The sequence below is a fragment of the Muscardinus avellanarius genome, assembly GCF_963383645.1.
Source record: "Muscardinus avellanarius genome assembly, chromosome: 1".
Classification (NCBI taxonomy): Eukaryota; Metazoa; Chordata; class Mammalia; order Rodentia; family Gliridae; genus Muscardinus; species Muscardinus avellanarius.
In genome coordinates this window covers 98,772,195-98,791,950 of record NC_137786.1, presented here as the reverse complement: position 1 = coordinate 98,791,950, position 19,756 = coordinate 98,772,195, and the positions used below count along the sequence as shown (strand labels likewise).

The 19,756-nt window shown below is 45.5% G+C and overlaps 1 protein-coding gene across 1 annotated transcript in view; it reads left to right on the top strand.

Moving 5' to 3' along the window:
* Nucleotides 1-4,889: 4,889 nt before the first annotated feature.
* EPB41L4A (erythrocyte membrane protein band 4.1 like 4A) overlaps nt 4,890-19,756 on the top strand; it is a gene marked incomplete at both ends in the record, with an annotated part of 273,193 nt that continues 258,326 nt past the window's right edge. Inside the window, one exon of the mRNA XM_080711919.1 lies at nt 4,890-4,988. Coding sequence (XP_080568045.1) covers nt 4,890-4,988 — 99 coding nt within the window. The remainder of the gene's footprint in view (nt 4,989-19,756) is intronic.

Below are 19,756 nucleotides of genomic sequence, written 5' to 3'. Positions count from 1 at the left end.
AAAAGAGAGAGAGAGAGAGAGATCAAAGGCTTTGACACAAAGATTTAAGTAGAATGCATTATGTTGAGCACATGTTGAAAATTGTATGACTTCCCTGGAAAAAATATTTTAATAGTGTGTTGCTAATTTGTTTCTCTGGAGAGGCAGAGAAAGTCTTCCTACAAAATCCTGTGGAAAGTATATGCTCACCTTGAGAGAAACTGCCAAACTGTAATCCAAGGCGGTTGCACCATGTAAGATCCATGCCGGCAGCGTGTGAGAATTCAAATTGCTTCCCCTCCTCACTCACGCCTAGTTTAGTAGCTTGGTAGTATATCAGTTTGGTTAGATCTGTAATGTTATCTTATAGTGATTTTAATTTGCATTTAGCAAGTGACCAATGATGTTGAAGCTATTTCCATGTGCTTATATGATATTTGTATGTCTTCTGATCCTGTCATTACACTTTTTATCTAAAAAGACATAAAAACACATGTCCACGTAAAGATGTAGATTCTCACTGTGGACCAAGTTGTATCTCCTCAAAATTCTATGTTGAATAAAGTCCTCACACAAGGACTTTATTTGGATATAGGGCCTATAGTGTGGTGCCCTGGTATTATAGGATGAGTGTCCTTATAAGAACAGACCTCAGAGTGGCCTCTCTCTCTTCTCTCTCTCTCTCTCTCTCTCTCTCTCTCTCTCTCTCTCTCTCTCTCAACACACATGGAAGAAGACACGTGAGCACACAGCAAGATGGAGGCTGCCTGCAAGCTAGTAAGAGAGCTCATCACAAACAGGCCAGGCTGGCCCATGGTCTTGGACTTCTAGCCTCCAGAACTGAGAAGATGCATGCATGTTGTTTGAGACACCAAGTCTATGGTGTTTGTTACGGCAGCCCAAGCTGACTACTATGATCTGCATAGAAGCTTTATCTGTAATGGTCAAAAACTGGAAACCACCCAAAATGAATGGGAAAACAAACTGCAGTACGCATGTACAATAGAATACTACTAAGCAATAAAATCCAGTGAACTATATATATACAGTGTGGATAAATCTCAAAATAATGGTGCTGAGCCAAGCAAACCAGACAAAAAGAGAGTTGACACTGTGTGGTTCCATGTGTATAAACTCTAGCTAAAGTGGAGACAGTCTCCAATGACAGAAAGCAGATTCCTGGCTGTGTGGGAGGGAAGGTGTGCTAAGGCAAAGGAAGATTACAAATGTGAGGGGGAAACTTTAGGCTGAGAGATAGGTTTCCTAGCTTGACTCTGGTGGGGTTATGGGTGTAGACATAGGTCAAAACTTATCAAATTAGCTGAATGAGGTGGCACATACCTGTCATCCCAGCTCCTTCGGAGGCTGAGGTGGAGGGATCGTCTGTTGAAGCCCAGCCCGGCAACTTGGTAAGACCCTCTCTCAAAGTAAAAAATAAAAGCTGGGTGTGGTGGCTCGCGCTTGTAATCCCTGCACTTGGGAGGTGGAGACAGGAGGATCGCTCTGGTTCGGAGCCAGCCTCGTTGGCTTAAGAGACCCTGCTTCTAAATAAAAATATAAAATGGGTCTGGGAGTGTAGCCTGGAGGCAGAAGGGTTTCCAGGAACCCCAGTATCACAAAATAAATAAATAAATAATAAAAAATAAAAGATAAATAAAAGTTGGGGTGTAGCTCAGTGGTATAGCATGCTGGGTTTAATTCTAAATACTGAAAACAACAAATAACTTACTAAACTTTACATTTTAAATATATGCTGTTTAGCCCAGCATGGTGGCACACACTTGTAATCCCCGCGCTTGGGAGGCTGAGACAGGAGGATCACACAGGTTCGAAGCCAGCCTCAGCTACTTAGTGAGGCTCGCAGCAACTTAGTGAGACCCTGTTTTCAAAAAATATATATAAAAAAAGGTCTGGGAGTATAGCCCAGAGGTAGAAAGCCTCTGGGTTCCACCCCCAGTACCACCCAAAAATAAATAAATAAATAAATAAATAAACAAATAAATAAATGCTGTTTAGCCAGGTGTGGTGGTGCACACCTGTAATCCTAGTACTTGGGAAGCTGAGACAGGAAGATTGTAGGTTCACAACTAGCCTCAACAACTTATTTTAGACATCCTGTTTTAAGATAAAAAAAAAAAAAAACAAGGCTGGGGTGTAGCTTAGAGGTAGAATGCCCCTGGGTCAATCTCCAGTGACAAACAAAATAATAATAATAATGATAATAAATAATAATAAATGCAGCTTATTGTATGCCAATTATACTCAATAATGTTAAAAGTACATGGACTCTTCTTATCTCTAGGAAGCTCTAATTTTGTGTTAATGAGATTTTTGATTTTCTGTAGTCCTTGACAATGAAATGGAAAAAACAAAACACCTCAATTAGAAAAGGCTGTCATTAGCCAGGCCATGCTTGTAATCCCAGCATTCTGGAGGCTGAGACTGGAGGATGGTGGTTCGGCAACAGCCTCAGCTACTCAGCGAGGCCCTCTGCAACTTAGTGAGACCCTGTTTCAAAAATAAAGAATAAAAAATAGGGCAGGGGGTGTAGCTCAGAGGTCCAATACCCCTGGCTTCCATCCACAGATCTGGAAAAAAAAAAAAAAAAAGAAAGAAAGAAAAGAAAAGGCTGTCATGATAGGGCAGGTCATGACTTTGTACCTGTTCTTGTGAGGAGACTAGTACAAAATTCCTGGCCCACCTCAAACCTTTGCATTACAATTGGAGGTAAAAATGAACAGACAAATCAAGTCAAAGTACCATAAATCAGGAGGCAGCAAAGCACAAAACTGGGAAGCAAAAGGTTATGGTTCGGCCTTGTCTCTGTTTTTGCAAGCCTAGGTGTCTCTGTTGGATACTGGGGTAAAGAGTGAATATTCATCAATTTTTTAAATCACACGTGGTAATTGGTGTCAGGAAAACTATAATACAGAAAAGAAAGGCCTCCGCAAGTAAGCTAAAATTCAGAGGTGTCAGCTCCTAAATTGCAAAATTTTGACAATAAAACCTAAAGTTGAATACAGAATTTGATTAGAAATTCAAAACCTGCTTCATTTTCACAGGAAGCTTGGAAGACAAAATAGGGTTTTGTTCATAACTTTAAGTACGTTCATTTCAAATGTGAACTTTTAAATCCTCCTTTGGGGGCTGCCCATTGTTAACAACACCGAAGGGCAAGGTTTCTCATACAAGATACTTGGCGGTAAATCAAGGTAGAAGAAAACCCCTCAATGTTGTGAATTGGTTATTTCTACCGTGTTGCGGAGGCCAGTTTTTTTCTTTTGTTAAAGCTCTCCTGTCTCATGTTGAAGCAAAAATTTTTGGCTTTGGTTTACCCAGGCTAACAAGTGAGGGAGAGCTATGTCTGATGCCGACGCACACGCTCTTTCTAATAATACCGAGCAAAGAAGTTTCCCGGGAGGCCCACGGCCCACCACGCCCCGCTCTCTCCCGGTGTGTCTCCTCTAACTGCGACTTGCATTAACTTGCTGCGGATTCCCAGCTGGAGAGCGCCGCCTGCACCTGCTCCCGGGCCCGCGGCTCTGCCGGGTGGCGGGTGCACCGACCCGAGGGCCCAGCAGGGGTCGCTGCAGCCTCAGCGCTCGGGTGCCCGTGAGTCCTGGACGCCGCGGGCCCCGCGGAGGGCGTGGGGCTGCGATCGCGGATCCCGGGCTGGGGCAGAGCTGCGCCGGGTGCTCCCGAGCCAGCCTCCCGGCCTCCTAGGGAGCCCGACCCCGGAGCCGGGCCGCCCGACCCGCCGGCACCTCGCCCTTGGACCAGCTCCGCTCCCCGCCCAGGAGGGGCGCTCGGGTGGCGGTCAAGGGCTCGGGCCTCGCTCCGGGCATTTTGCAGACGCCGGGGCTGGGCTGGGCTGCGCCCGCCGGGGCGCCACGCCGCCGGCCGCCCAAGAACTTTCCCGGAGCCCCCGCAGGTCCTGCGCCCCCGCCACGGCACGGCAGGGCTTCCGGGAGGGGAAGCTTGAACTTGGCCGCGCTTGGTGCCGGGCGATGAGTTCGGGGACCCCGGGACCCGAGCCGCGCCCCGCGCTCCGCTGACCTCCCCTCGCCGGTGTCGGTAAGGAGCCCCCGGCCCGGCCCGTCCCACCGTCTGGGGCTGCGGGCTGCGGGGGTGGGCTGGCCAGGGACCCTCGCCGCCCGCGCCCTGGGAGGGCTGTCCTGGGCACCCCGACACAAAAGGGGACCGGTGGGGGCGGGCTGCAACTCCGGGCTCGGGCGGGGGGAGGGCTGCACCCCAGGCTCGTGTGGGGGCCAGGCTGCACCCCCGGGACTCGGCGGCTGGGTCAGAGGTCGGGCTGCAGCCCCACTCTCGGGTGGGGAACGGGCTGCATCCCCGGGGCTCGGCGCTCGGGCGGGGGTCGGCCTGCACCCCCAGCCTCAGGCGGGGGCGGCTGCACCCCTGGGCTCCGGCGGGGACCGGGCTGCATCCCCGGGGCTCGGCAGCTTGAGTTAGGGGGCGGGCTGCACCCCCGGGCTCGGCGGCTCGGGTGGGGGCTGAACTCCCGGGCTCGGGTGGGGGCCGGGCTGCACCCTCGGGGCTCGGCAGCTCGGGTGGGGGTCGGGCTGCACCCCTAGGCTCGGGTGGGGGCCGGGCTGCACCCCCGGGCTCGGTTGGGGGGCGGCTGCACCCCCTGGGCTCGGCAGCTCGGGTGGGGGGCGGGCTGCACCCCCGGGCTCGGGCTGGGGGGAGGCTGCACCCCCGGGGCTCGGCAGATCGGGTGGGGGGCGGGCTGCACCCCCGGGCTCGGTTGGGGGGCGGGCTGCACCCTGGCGTGCCCGCGCTGCCCGTGCCCTCCGCCGCAGGTGGCGATGCGCCGGCCCCCGGGCGCCGCCCCCGCCAGCCCCGGCCGCTGACTCCGCGCCTGCAGCCCGCTGGCCCCGGCGGCCGTCGACATGGGCTGTTTCTGCGCTGTTCCCGAGGAATTTTACTGCGAAGTTCTGCTCTTGGACGAGTCCAAGCTGACCCTCACCACGCAGCAGCAGGGCATCAAGGTAGGCGGCGGCGGCTTTGTCCGCGCTGTCAGCGGGTCGGGCGGGAGGCTGGACCTGCCGGCCGCGCCGCCCCGAGCCCGTCCTAAGTGAGTTTGAACCCGCGGAGGTCACGCGAAGCACCGATTCCCAGCCGGGACCCCCAGAGAGCGACTCTGCCCCCGCGGGTGTCTTCCCAGAGCGTTAGGCCCCGACAGCTTCCCACGCGGCGCAGACTTTATACAATATACACCCCAGCAACGAAGGCGCGAATCGCCTCGGTTTTGTTGAAAAAAGAAAGTTTCTTTTTTCTTGATAATATTCTTGGGGAAGTAAACGAAATTACTCCTCGAAACACATGGGCTTGCGCTCCCAGGGTTTGTAGTTGGGGGTAATGCTGCGTTTGGACAGAAAATAATTTCCCTTTCCGAATGCGAACTGATTTTGTCCTCATGTTTAAGGCAACATTTCTCGAAGCAACTGGGCAATAACTTCGCTCCTGTTTTTAGTCATTAAAAATGCAGCTACTGCTGTGATCCATAGAACCCAAACAAAAAGGCTGCAGAGCTAGCAGAGGAGACCCACTTCCTTGATACGATGAGTGCCTGACAACCTGCCCGTGCGCCTGCGCGCTTGCTTTGCTCTGGCAACAATGTCTGGAGGAGATCCGAATCCGGGGCGTTTTATTGTTTTGTCTCCCTTTCCCCTTCAGTTTAAAGTACTAAGACATGTTAGATAATGCGGCAGCAGAGCCTGGTGAAGGGAAACCGCCTCCCTCTAATAGAGCTGGCCGGCTGAGAAATTGAGTCCGGGCTGCCAAGCGCCCTCTCCCAGCCTTCTCATCTCAGAAGTTAATCCTAATGCGCTAGGCCCTGTGCATTTCCTTCTGCGAGTCCCTTTCTATGTGCTTTATGCACACTGGAGTAACTGTTCCTGGCTGGAAGTCCGTGCTGATGTTGACATTTTTGATGCATACAATTCTTGTTTCACTGGTGTAACTCTTTTGCAAGAGAAAAGGGCAAAAGTAATCCATTAAAGCTATGAAATGGTTAATCCTTTCCTTTAGAAAACAGTTTAGAATGTTGCTTCCCCAGTAATTATAATAAGCAAAATTCAATCAGATTCTCATTTGGTATTTTCTTTCAAGTCCCATGAAACAGTTTTTTTTTTTTTCTTCTTTTTTTGGGGAAGAGTGATCATTTTGTAGTTTTAACTTTTACGTTCCCAAACACCCCCCTCACCTGTCCAAAGAAATCAGGAAAGGAATTTACTTTTACAGGATGATGTAACGTCCTGTGGTGTACTTTTGTGAATAAAATAGGCAAAAATCATTAAGCGTCCCAAGTTCTTGATAACACATAGGTTCTCTGTGGTGCAGGAGTGGAAACAATTAGAAAAAGATAAGTGATGATCTGATACTAAAACAACAAAGAAATCTTTCTGAAGTGCAAAGTCTAAGTTCACTTGGAGTCTCGAGTCATCTGTGGCCTGAGCTTTCTATTTAATCATAAAAGCTGTGGCGGGAGTACATTATTCTGTCAAGAGGGCAGCCAAGACTTGGGATCAAATGGAGTAATTTTGTCAAAGAAACATGAATCAGAAGTTCTGATCCATGGTTATTTTTAATAACCCAATGGTGCTTATCTTGTTTTACAAATAGGTTGAAAATTAGTGAGTGATTCAAGGGCAGCAGTGACTTTATAATACTGTATTTTTGGCTGTGTGCCATATAACTAAACAATAATTTAAGCAGGCTTTTGTTGGAAGTAATCATTTCACAACAGGCTTGGCCTCTTTCGATGTCACAAAAGCATGCCATGATTATTTTGATGGCCATGTGTGTAACACAGATGTCTGCCGAAGTTAACTACATTATCTGCAGCTACTATGCTACCATAAAATGCATGTATTAAGCACCTATCTACTTATGCTAGTACTAAATTAAACATTTTTATATGTTTATAAGTAGCATAAGGTGTGAAAAAGTATCCTCCATGTAAATGATATTCAAACACTGAACCTGTATATGTTATGCTATACATACTTTAAAAAGAAACTTTTCTAACCTTCCTATATTATGGTATGTAGTTAGAGTTACTATATATCACATTAATTAGATAAAGTTAGCTCTTTAGTTTGTTAATGAAAAGGTAAATAATTATTTTAAAGTTGGCCAATAGCTACTATTATAGTGTTTTCCCCTGGATTGATACACTTTATACTTTTGATTATTACCAACTAAAAACAGGTTAAGCAGGCAACATCATTTAGCTTATTTTCCTCTGAAGTTAAAGAAGGCCTATATTTTATTTTTCAAAAGTATTTTTTCAAATTATTTTGTGATGATCCTTTCCATATACACAAATGAAGGCTAACCTTGCATTAAAATTATTCACATATTTTGTCCCTTCAAAGAAGGAATTTTATTGATTTCTAATGGTTGCTTAAGAATTTTTTGTATTAAAAATCAGCAACAACAAATAGAATTTGCTAGTACTACTGTTACAATAATGCGTTAGAAGTCAGAAGAAACTAATTGTAGTAGATCAAAGTAGTAGAATTATGAGAAAGGCTTGGCAAAACATTTTTTTTCCTCTGTGCCATTTTGAAAAGCACTGAATTTTTTAGTACCAAATTCCAAGTTGAAAAGTTATAAAGTAATTTTCTACAACTTAGCTCTAAGTTCATGATTGACTTTAGAAGAAAAAAAATCGATGCTTCCATAAAAAACATTTCAGCCTGAATACAATAGTTGAATATCTTTTATCTTCAGATAAGTATTGGTCAAATGGAAGATAACCTTCTGTTTAAAATTAATTAGAAAAATAAAACAATATTTTTGTAACCATATTAATGCTACATTAGGCATTTGCATCCTTAACTTGCGCTAGAGGTTACCTCACTCGACAAGCAGGAAATCTTTTTCATGCAGTTCATAGTTTGAGTCCTATCCAAGATTTAAAAACCTAAGCTTATATAAGCAGAAAGCTTGGTTGTGTGTTGAGCACCACAATGGCTTTTAGCTATTTGTTCTTTGTTGCTATCTCTATTGTTTATTCAAGTAAGAATTTCTGCTCTTGTTTGGCTCCAGTTTTTTGAGTAATGTTTGTTTTGGGAAACTTTTGTTAGGTCCTTTGTAGTTCTCTGTGTTGGGGGAGGTAGAATTCTTTCTTTTTGTGCTTTTAGAAAGCACAATTTATTGTGGCTTTTCCAGATTTTATCTGGTTAGCAAAAGATTTTCAGGGGAAAAAATTTTAAGGTTTGATTATAAATTTAGTCCTCAGAATCACTGTTGCGAATATGAGATGGATTAATATTTTCATGTCAGCAAGATTTTGGTCCTCTGAGTGAACACTGATGTACTCATTTTTCCTCGATGTGTTGACTAACATTAACTTATTAGTGAAACTTAACATGACAGAAAAGTGGGAACTCCATTAACTTTAAAAAAAGTTACTGAGAGAGGCCATACAGTTTACCCAGTTAGAACACGCAGTGCACCCATTTTCTGTTAAATAGTGTTACCTCCTAATCATGAGGAGGAATTCTATGAGTCAGTTCTGATGCTTTGATCCAAAACTTCAATTATAAGGCGAGGATTTAAAGTACATAGAGCTCACTCATAAAGAATTGTAATTTTCATTCCACCTGGACTGGTAATGAAACCATCTCAGGAGGCTGGGGGAAAAGTAAAAAGCAATAGTTTTTAAAAAAATTATATCAAACATATGTATATATGTATATATATGTATATATACATATATATATATGTATATATATATATATATATGTATGCCTTTTGGTATCAGCTACAAGTCTTAAAAGTCAGGGACTTTCTATAGGTTGAAACAAGTAACCATATATAACATTTCTGTTAGTGTAAGATGGCCATGGGTTTTAATAGGTTAGTAGATTAGGTGTGACTAGAATAGAAAGCACTCCTCCTCCACACTGTAACTAGCTTTCTAAAATTCAGCTGTGATATCCATGTTGTGGCTGCATCAGATAAACTAATATAAGCTGGGTGTGGTGGTGCACGCTTGTAATCCCAGCATTCGGGAGGCTGAGACTGGAGGATTGCAGGCTCATGGCCAGCCTCAGCTACTTAAGTGAGGCCCTCTGCAATTCAGTGAGACCCGTTTTTTTCAAAATAAAGAATAAAAAATAGGGTACGGGGTATAGCTCAGAGGTGGAATGCCCCTGGGTTTCATCCCCAGACCCGCAAAAAAAGAAATAAAAAAGATACACTAGTATATAAATACTTCCTCAATTTTATAATACCTTTTGTCATCTGTGACTATGTATGCTTTTAAAATTTTTATAGCCGGGCGTGGTGGCGCACGCGCGCACTTGGGAGGCTGAGATAGGAGGATCGCACGGGTTCAAAGCCAGCCTCAGCTACTTAGTGAGGTTCTTAGCAACTTAGTGAGACCCTGTTTCCAAACAAAATATAAAAATGGTCTGGGAGTATAGCCCGGAGGTAGAAAGCCTGTGAGTTCCACCCCCAGTACCATCAAAAAAAAAAATTTATATGTTTTTATTGATGCATTGTAGTCTCACATCATATTATACTTCAGTGTGATAGTGACCTGCGTGCACCCAGCACTTGGTGAGCTCTCGCCCCACGCCTTCCCCACTCTCCTTCCCCAAACCTGATATTGGGATTGGCTGGTAATCTCACATATGTACATAACATCAGTGAATGTGCCTCTTTGGGTAATTCTCCCTCATCCCACCACCACCCTCCCTTGGGTCACTTTCCTTGCTCCGCTGGGGTTTCTCTTCCATTACTGAAAGTCATTCTTATCGCCCCCCCCCCTCCCTAGCTTCCACGTCTGAGAGAAAACACATAACCTTTAAGAACATGGAACCTTGTATGAGTTTGCATGTCATCCTTGCACAGGGGCTGTGCTAATAATCTCTATATTGTTCCAATTTTAGTATATGGGCTTCCCAAGCAAGAACTTAAACATGATTTACGAAAGAAGAGGGAAAGCACTGTTGCCTCTAGCAGCTAATAACTGCCCTCCTTTAGGTGCTGATGATGTTCTGGGTTGATGGTGGAACAGGTGTTTGCAGCCCAGTTGCAATGTTTGTCTCTTCTTTAATTCTATGATGTTAAGCTTAAACTAAATTTGAACTGAACTGGAACAGATGTCATGATTTAGTTGCTTTTGAACATGGAAAGAGTAAATCAAAATTATAGTGATAAAAGTCCATCACACGCTAGCACTATGGACAGCATATCTAGCTGCTGCCCATGAGATGCCACTTGTGCCTCTTCCATAGTCATGACAACGAAAAATGACCCCAGATGTGGCCCAGCGTGCTCTGAGGGTCCAAGTCACCCTTGGTTGAGAACCAGTGCTGTATAGTAGCTTCCTTTGTTCTTACAGTTTAGTTTTCCATACTGGATGCAAGGTAACCTTGGGCCCTTTTAATTTTTCCCCCCTTTCTTTTGGAGCATGAGTTATTACCTTTTATTCAGTGAAAACATGAGTATCTGTGCCTTTAACTTCTCATTTTTACAGTAGGACCAATATAATGATGGGATTAAAAGCCTTGGTGCAGCCCGGCATGGTGATGTACATTTGTAATTCCAGCATTTGGGAGGCTGAGACAGGAGAGCCTCAGCTACTTAGTGAGGCCCTTTACAACTCAGTGAGATCCTATTTCAAACATAAGACCAAAAAGAAAAAAAAAAAATGGGGCTAGGAGTGTAGCTCAAAGGTAGAATGCCCCTGGGTTCCATTCCCAGTATGGTTAAAAAAAAAAAAAAAAAGCCTAGGCGTTGGAATCAGACCACCTGGTTTTAAACTTTGGCTCAGCTAATTACTTACTAGTTGTAGGACCTTCATGAAAGATACTTATCTTTTCTGATTCTCAATTTCACCATCTTTAAAATGGAGACAATAGGGTACCTTCTATGTGGTAAGCATCCCCAAAATACTCTTTCCTCCTCCTCACCTCCCCCCCCCTTTTTTTTTTTTTGATGGTACTAGGGATAGAACCCTTCTACCTCTGGGATACACTCCCAGACCTGTTTTATGTTTTATTTGGAAACAGGGTCTCTTAAGCCAGCGAGGCTGGCTTTGAATCTGCAGGATCCTCCTGTCTCCACCTCTACCACACCCGGCCTCACCTTCCCCTTTTTAAGTGACTCATTCCTGTTTAGATAGATAAAGCTCAAACTTCATTGTTTGACTCAGCATTCCACCTGGTTGATCTAGCTCTACTCTCTGGACATGCAGAGCTGCTCATTTTCCCAAACATTCCAGACTCTCTATGGACTTTGTGCCTGAGATTCCTGCTGATGCCTGTAGCTTTTACCTTTTCCTAAACACACCCTCAACCTGAACCATCCTTTGAAATTCAAATCAAGTGTCTCACCTGCTGGGAGGTCTTGAGCTGAGCTGGACCAGGTAGAATTAAGCACCTGATACAGCAGCTGCCAGGCGGGCATCCTTTCTGGACTGCTGTCTCCTCCGCAGTCCATGAGCACCTGGCTGTGCTCCCGGCAGCTAGAACTGTATAACTCAATAGATGTAACGATGCCTATGAACTATAGTTTTAATAGAGGAACGAATAGGGTGTTTTGGTTGAAATAGGCCACATTGAAAATCCATAATGTAAAGATGGCGACCGAGAAAAGTGGGGCTTAAGAGCCCCGCTAACAACCAATCTCCAGTACCACAAAATCAGTGCTTTTCATAGCCAGAAAACACCATCACCAGAGAAACAAAAAAATCACCAGGCTCCAGAGAGAAAGCGGACTGAGAACAGAGCTCAGAGCCACAGAGGAGATACACCGGCCTCACGCCTGAGGACTCAGCAGCAGCACTTTACTGCCGGCATCAGCGGCGAGTTCACCAGACGGCTACAGCAAGCCGAGGTGAGCCGCTGTGGAACAGCCAGGCAGGATTTCTCGGCGCAGGGAGCATCTAAAGCTCCCAGTGGCTGAGCTCAGCACACGCTGCAGGGATTCAGAGTCGAAATCAAAACCAAGAAGAAATATGCCAGCCTCACGGCCGAGGGCGTATCAGCGGCGCCATATTGCCACCGGCAGCAGCAGCAGCGAATTCACCAAGTCCAGTACAGCTATATCTGCGTACTCAAGAACAGTGAGTCAAATTGCAGGCCACAGAGGAGAAATCCCAGTACTGTACTCCCTGGGATTTGACCCAGTGGGGGAGTGGCGGTGGCAGAGATATCACACCATAGGAGAACGTGCAACCTGGCACCACCCACAGTCTAAAGCAGCTTCTATCGACTCTCTGGGTCGGAGACTCTGAGATACAACCCAGTAAAGGAGTAGTGGGGGTCTGAGATACTACTGACTCGAGATCCAGAACACCTTAAGTGAAGTCATAGTGACCCAAGGGAAGAACCCAGAGAAGGCACAAACTTCCGAAATCATGGGAAAGAGGAATAATACTGGAGCAATCAATGCTCACAACCCCACAACATCAGAACCCAATAAAACTGAAAATCAGAGATTTCTAGAAGATCAAATCAGGAAAATAACTGTAGAAATAATAGAGGTGCTTCGAAAAGAACTCAGAGAGAGCCAAAAAGAGATAAAGGATGCAATTAATGAAGTAAAGGCCTCAATTCAAAGCACAAACAACCGATTAGAATACATGGAGAACAGAATCTCGCTCTTAGAAGATGATCATTCCAAAAATGAACGCATAGTTTCTAATCTAGAAAAAAATATCCGACAGCAGGAATCTGATATTGAAGAAATATGGGCCCATTTTAAGAGAGCTAACCTAAGAATAATTGGAATAGAGGAGGGAAAAGAAAGTGAAACCAAAGGGATCAACAATCTCTTCAAGGAAGTAATAGCAGAAAATTTTCCAGACATAGAGCAAGAGGTCGATACACAGGTCCAGGAAACTTATAGAACTCCCTTTAGACAGGATCGGAGAAGAGGATCCCCACGCCACATAATTGTCAAAATGACCAATGTGGAAGCCAAGCAGAGAATCTTAAAGGCAACAAAAACAAAGGGCCAAGTGACATTCAGAGGCAAACCAATTAGAATCACTCCAGACTTCCCAAACCAAGTCATGAGAGCCAGAAGGGCTTGGAGTAACATATTCCAAACTCTGAAAGAAAACAACTTCCAGCCAAAAATTTCCTACCCAGCAAAACTTTCTATCAAATTAGATGGGGAAAAAAGAAACTGAAGGAATTTATGTCTTCAAAACCAGCACTAGAGAAAATACTCAAAGAGATTAACTACAAAGAATAAATAGGTAGCACACACCAGAACCAGAGAAACAAGATTTTCCATCCAACAGACAACTAAGATTGGTTATCTGTGGAGATTCATTATTTATGTTAGTCTTTTACCTATCTCTAAAGGGTATTGTTTGCCTTTATTGTTGTTAATTTTTAGGATTTCTAGTTGGAATATTAATATACCTTCAGATATAGCATTTGGAAATATTTTATCCCATTCTATTAGTAACTGTTAACTCTTTTTACATTGTCTTTGGATATACAATTTTTTTTTTATTTTTTAGGGAGTTTGTATACTCTTCTGTTGCCTGTGCCATTGAAATCATATCCAAGAAATCACTGCCAATTTCAATGTTGTGAGGTTTTATGACCCAGATTTTCTCCTAAAAGTTTATAGTCTTAAGATTTATATATAGGTCTTTTATCTATTTTGAGTTAATATTTGTATATGGGATTAGGTAAGAGTCCAATTTTATTCTTTTCCATGTAATTATTATTTTTCAACAATATTTAGTTAAAAGATTATTATTTCTACCACCAAATGTTCGTGGAAACCTTGTCAAAAATAACTTGACAATATAGGGAAGAATTTAGCTCTAGGCTTTTATTTAACTCCAATGGTTTATATATCTGCCTTTAGAATAGTACTACACTGTTTCAATTATTGTAGCTTTATATGGTTTGAAATCATAAAATATATATCTTCTAGCTTTGTTCTTTTTCAAGATCGTTTTGGGTATCTAGAGTCCATATTCCATATTAGGATAGATTTTTTCTGAAAAATAAATATATAAATATATGATAGTTTCACCTAAAAAAAAAGAAAAAAAATATTCTCTGGTAAGAAAGAAAGTAAAAAGAAATATTGAAATGTTATCTTTAAGTCATCAAAAGCTTGGTATCAGACAAATGAAACTGTTATGTGAGAATATCATTTTTAATTTTGGATAAATTGCTATAATACTAGATGTCAACCACTAAGCCAAGCATGGGAGGGAGGGATGGGGAGAGAATGGGGTGGGGATCGGGTGGAGGCTGACTGGGCGATGTGTGCATGTATGTCTACAAAAGTTTGTATCCCACTTATGATGTATGAATACAGTGCACCAATAAAAAAAAAAAAAAGAAAATCCTTAATATGAGCTGGGTGTGGTGATGCACTCTTGTAATTCCAGCATTTGAGAAGCTGAGACAGGAGGATCATGGTTCGGTTTGTGGACAGCCTCAGCTACTTAGGTCCTTTGCAATTCAGTGAGACCCTGTTTCAAAATAAAAGCATAAAAAATAGGGCTGGGAGGAATGCCCCAGAGGTCTTGGCCCCAACCGGGGAGGGTGGGAGGGCAGGGGTGGGGCACCCTTAGGCTTAGGTGGACCACCCCCACCAGGTGCATGGGCCCAACCCCAGCAGGTAGGCGGGTGCGGGCGGGGCACCCTTAGGTGACCTCCCCCACTTGGAAGGGCCGGGTTAGGGCTGCAAGGCCCTGACTCTGGGAGGGAGGGTGGGTGCAGGCAGGGCACCCTTAGGAGACCCCCCTCCCACCCAGAAAGAAAAAAAAATTTTTCATCGCGCTACCCAGGGCATGATCCCACATACTCCCCAAACCACATACTCTCTTCTCTTTTTTAAAGAAAAAAAAAAAAAAAAGGGAAACGAAAAAAGAAAAATATTCGAGAGGGGTTAAGATGGTAGTGGCAGCAGCTAGAATATTGGAGATGCAGACAAAACATGTACATCTGAACTGGAACTTTTGGAAAAATTCCCCACAAAGGAGGACTGCTGCTTCTCTGCATTGTTTAGAATCCGGGACATCATCTGTAAGGAGAGAGTCTAACGGAGACCAAGGAGGAAGGCGGTGGTGGCAGTAGTGGCGGAGATAGTGGTGGAGACTTGTCTTTGGGAGAGGCAGACATCTTATTCAACCCACCCTGATCCTCTGAAGAAATTACCCCAAAAGTCGAATGCTACTGTCGCACATGCTTAGGAACACTGGACATTATCCGGTATGGGAAAAGAACTTGGGAAAGATTTGAAATGGTGGAGGCAGTCACATTGGCAGTGGCAAGTACTCTGGGGAGGCAGAGATCTGATGTAATACACCTGGAACTTTTGAAGAAATTACCTCAGAAGCAGAATACTACCACCATGCACCTGGGAACGTGGGACAACCTGCTGGGTGAAGAGGGTGCTCGGATCGGAGCCTGCTGAGGGGGGAGGCCAGTGCCGGGACCAGTGAGGCTGGGATCGAAGCCTGCGGTGAGGCAAGGCAGGTGATGGGGCCTCCGAGGCCGGGATCAGAACCTGTCAAGGGGTTAGGTTGGTGCCAGGGTCAGCGAGGCTGGGATTGGAGCCTGCTGTGAGGCAAGGCCGCTACCGAGGCCTCCGAGGCTGGGATCGGAGCCTGCCGAGGGGTTAGGCCGGTTGGGTCAGCGAGGCCGGGATCGGAGCCTGCTGTAAGGCAAGGTTGGTTCTGGGGCCTCCGAGGGCAGGATTGGAGCCTGCTGAGGGTTTAGGCTGGTGCCGGGGCCAGTGAGGCTGGGATCGGAACCTGCTGTGAGACAAGGCTGGTGCTGGGGCATTGGAGGTTGGGATTGGAGCCAGCTGATTCGTTAGGCCAGTGCCGGAGCCAGCGAGGCTGGGATCAGAGCCTGCTGCGAGTCAAGGCTGGTGCTGAGGCCTCTGAGGCCAGGATCGGAGTCTGCTGAGGGATTAGGCCAATGCTGGGGCCATTGAGGCCGGGATCAGAGTCTGCTGTGAGGCAAGGCCAGTGCTGGGGCCTCCGAGGCCTGGATAGGAGCCTGCTGAGGGGTTAGGCTGGTGCTGGGGCCAGTGAGGCCAGGATCAGAGCCTGCCTTGATGTATGGCTGGTGCTGGGGCCTCTGAGGCCAGAATTGGAGCCTGCCGAGGGGTCAGGTCAGTGCCAGGGCCAACAAGGCCAGGACTGGAGCCTGCTGTGAGGCAAGGCCACTACTGAGGCCTCCAAGGCAGGGATCAGCGCCAGCCAAGGTGTTAGGCCGGTGCCGGGGCCAGCTAGGCCGGGATCAGAAACGGCTGTGAGGCAAGGATGGAGCCGGGACTTATGAGACCAGGAGAGGAGCCTGCCAAGGGGTTAGGCCGGTGCCAGGGTCAGCAAGACCGGGATCGGAGCCTGTTGTGAGGCTAGGCTGGTACTGGGGCCTCTGAGGCCAGGAGAGGAGCCAGCAGAGGGGTTAGTTCAGTGCGAGGGCCAGCGAGGCCAGGATCGGGGCCTCCCATGAGGCAAGGCCGGTGCTGGAGCCAGCGAGGTCAGGATCAGAGTCCTCCGGGTGGTCAGGCTACTACTGGGGCTGTCAAGATTGGAATCAGAACTTGCAATGCGGCATGCACAGAAAAATAGCACAGAAAATAAAATCCAGATGCTTCCCCTAAATAGCAAGAACTAGGAGGAAAGGGGTAACAGAAGGAGGTTGAGTAGTAGAAAGGGCCCTATTGAAAAGCACTTAAGGTGACCAATCAGAGGGGAGGGGATGGGGGAGGATGGAATCTCTTTAAAACTCATGAGGTGCGTAAACAATTATATTAAAGATAATCACCAATTAAGCATCGGATCGAGGGATGGGGATTGGATGAGGGCTTATTGGATGATATGCGCTTATATATCCTCTCAAGTCTTATATTCCAAAGTGATGTATGATTACAAAAAAAATATATAAAGCAAGCCACAAGTGCAAAAAAAAAAAAAAATAGGGCTGGGGGTATAGCTCAGAGGTAGAATGCCCCTGAATTCCATCCCCAGTACCCACAAAAAAATCTTTAATATGGATAATAAGGTCCCTTTGTCATTTTATATTGACTAGAAAAGACCCTAGAATCTCACTAAAATGTCTGTTGCCAAAATACTCTAATTTTTATATTGATAACGGGTAGAAAATGAGATGACACAGTGGACTGATTAATGAAGGACATTGAAGAGCTAAATAAGCATCTGTTTCAGAAAATAGGGGGCGCCATTTTTGTCTTGTAGATACTGGGACATTCTACTACGGGTTACACCCTATCTCCTTTTATTTTTTATTTTGAGACAGATCTCATTAAGTTGCCGAGGCTGCCCCAAACTTGCAGTCCTCCTGTCTTGGCCTCCCAATTATAGGTGTGCACCATTATGCACAGCTCAAGTCTTTCTCTTTTAAATACAACTTTCTAGCTGGGCATGGTAGTGCCCCCTCTCCCTGTAATCTCAGCATTTGAGAGGCTGAGATAGGAGGATCACAGGTTCGAAGCCAGCCTCAGCAATTTATTGAGGCTGTCGACTTAGGGAGACCCTGTTTCTAAATAAAAAATAAAATAGGGCTGGGGATGTAGCTTGGAGGTAGAGTGCCTGTGTTTCATTTCCAGCAGCAGTACCACCATTACCACCACCATTACCTCTCTCTCTCTCTCTCTCTCTCTCTCTCTCTCTCTCTCTCTATATATATATATATATATATATATATATATGTTTATATATACTATATGTATGTGTGTGTATGTACATATAAATACAAGATGATAACATTGGCATCTTATTGGATGATATACGCTTGTATATCCTCTCAAGTCTTGTATTCCAAAGTGATGATTACAAAAATAAAAAAAAAAAAGAAATATGAAGCAAGCCATAAGTGCAAAAAAAAAAAAAATAGGGCTGGGGGTATAGCTCAGAGGTAGAATGCCCCTGAATTCCATCCCCAGTACCCCCCAAAAAATCCTTAATATGGATAATAAGGTCCTTTTGTCATTTTATATTGACTAGAAAGATGTGAACATTCATGAGTGGATAATAAAGCCTCACACTTCAGTTACTTTTCTTCCTGGCCTCCTGTTCTTTGAACTGTTTGAGAAGAGCGTTGGTTGTACACTGTGGGTATACACAACCTGGGATTGCTGCTGTGACTTTTAGTCTTGTCAATCACACATTTTACTCTTGAGGCTGTATAACCTTAATCTGACACTGATTTAAGGCTGAATAGAAAGCACAGTGAATAAGTTAAATATTTGGGCTTTATGAAAAATTGTGCTTTTTCATTCTGATGTTAAGTATATTTACCTGCAGGCCTGTCATACATGTGACAGGTGTGAGATCAGGTCATCTGTGTTGGTCCCCAACTCTGAGATGGGCAGCTTGGCTGAACTTTGTCTCTGACATTTAGCCCCATGGAAAGCTGTGCACGTGGCCCCCGGACAGCCAGCTTTGGGTGTCAGTGGCTAAGTGCCTTGTGCTTCTGCACCATGAGTTTTGTTCATAAGCCTCATACATTAAGATAAACAGGCACCTGTTATCACATGCCATAGGCATAGACGAAGTGTGTTAACATCAGGAACCAGTCAGTTTACTTTGTGACTCAAAAAGCTTGTAACTACAATTTAGAGAGTCTGTGCTATTCTAAAATATGTGGACTGCATTCCTGTGCCCCCTGAGCCATGTATGTATTTCCTGTTTGTTTTCTCTTTTAAGTGAAACAGCCATTCTTCCTCAATGCTGCCTATTGATAGTCCCTTTGGCTGGAACTAAACACTTTCCAGGAGATCTCCAAGGGCTGAAACGGCCCCTCCAGAAGACAGGCTAATAACGGCTGAAGACTTGAAAGGGCTGGTTGCTTGAGAGGAGTGAGTTTTCTAGCCGAGATTGACAAGTCAAGAGGAAGTTAGAACCAGAGAGAGAGAGCCGTTAGTGGCTGTGAGTTTCCAGCCTTGTGGGAAGGGTGTTTAGAAAGGGCTTGGAGTACAGCTTTCCACACAGTGGCATGAGTCGAAGTTGTAGAGAGGCCGCTGGCCTAAACCCTTCAAGCCCCGCCTGGTCCTCTGTCAGATCTGAGTTTGAGCCTCCGCTGCCTGAAGTGTCACTCATTAAAACGTTGTCTTCTCCTCTCTTCACTGCTCCCAACCTGTGTGGCCTTCATACTTCACACAAGACCCCTGAGTGGGGTCCCCCTCAGTCCCTCGCCTCTCCCTGCCCAGTGCTGGAGGCCTGGTCTGTCCTGTAATTACTGGCTTCGTAATTGATGCGGCAAGTTGTTTTTCTCGCCTCCGTTTCCTCATCTGTAAGTTGAGGGGTGTGATATTTGCCACGTAGGATGAGATGTGAGAATCTGAGAAAAGGACTACTTTAGGCACACGGGGTGAAAGGTGCAGAATAAATGGTAGCTTTCAGCGTGCGTAATATATTCTTTTTTTTTTTTTTTTTTTTTTGCGGGTCTGGGGATGGAACCCAGGGGCATTTGACCTCTGAGCTATACCCCCTGCCCTATTTTTTATTCTTTTATTTTGAAACCGGGTCTCACTGAGTTGCAGAGGCCTTCACTAAGTAGCTGAGGCTATCTGCAAACCGTGATCCTCCGGTCTCAGCCTCCCGAATGCTGGGATTACAAGCGTGCGCCACCACGTCTGGCTAATACATTCTTTTTAATATGAATCCTCCTCCCCTGCCCATGATGACATAGGCTCTCTGAGGGGTGTGAGTGGTTGAGGGAACTTGAGGAGCAGCAGTGACTGTTATTCATACATACTAATGACGAGTCAGAGCTCTACC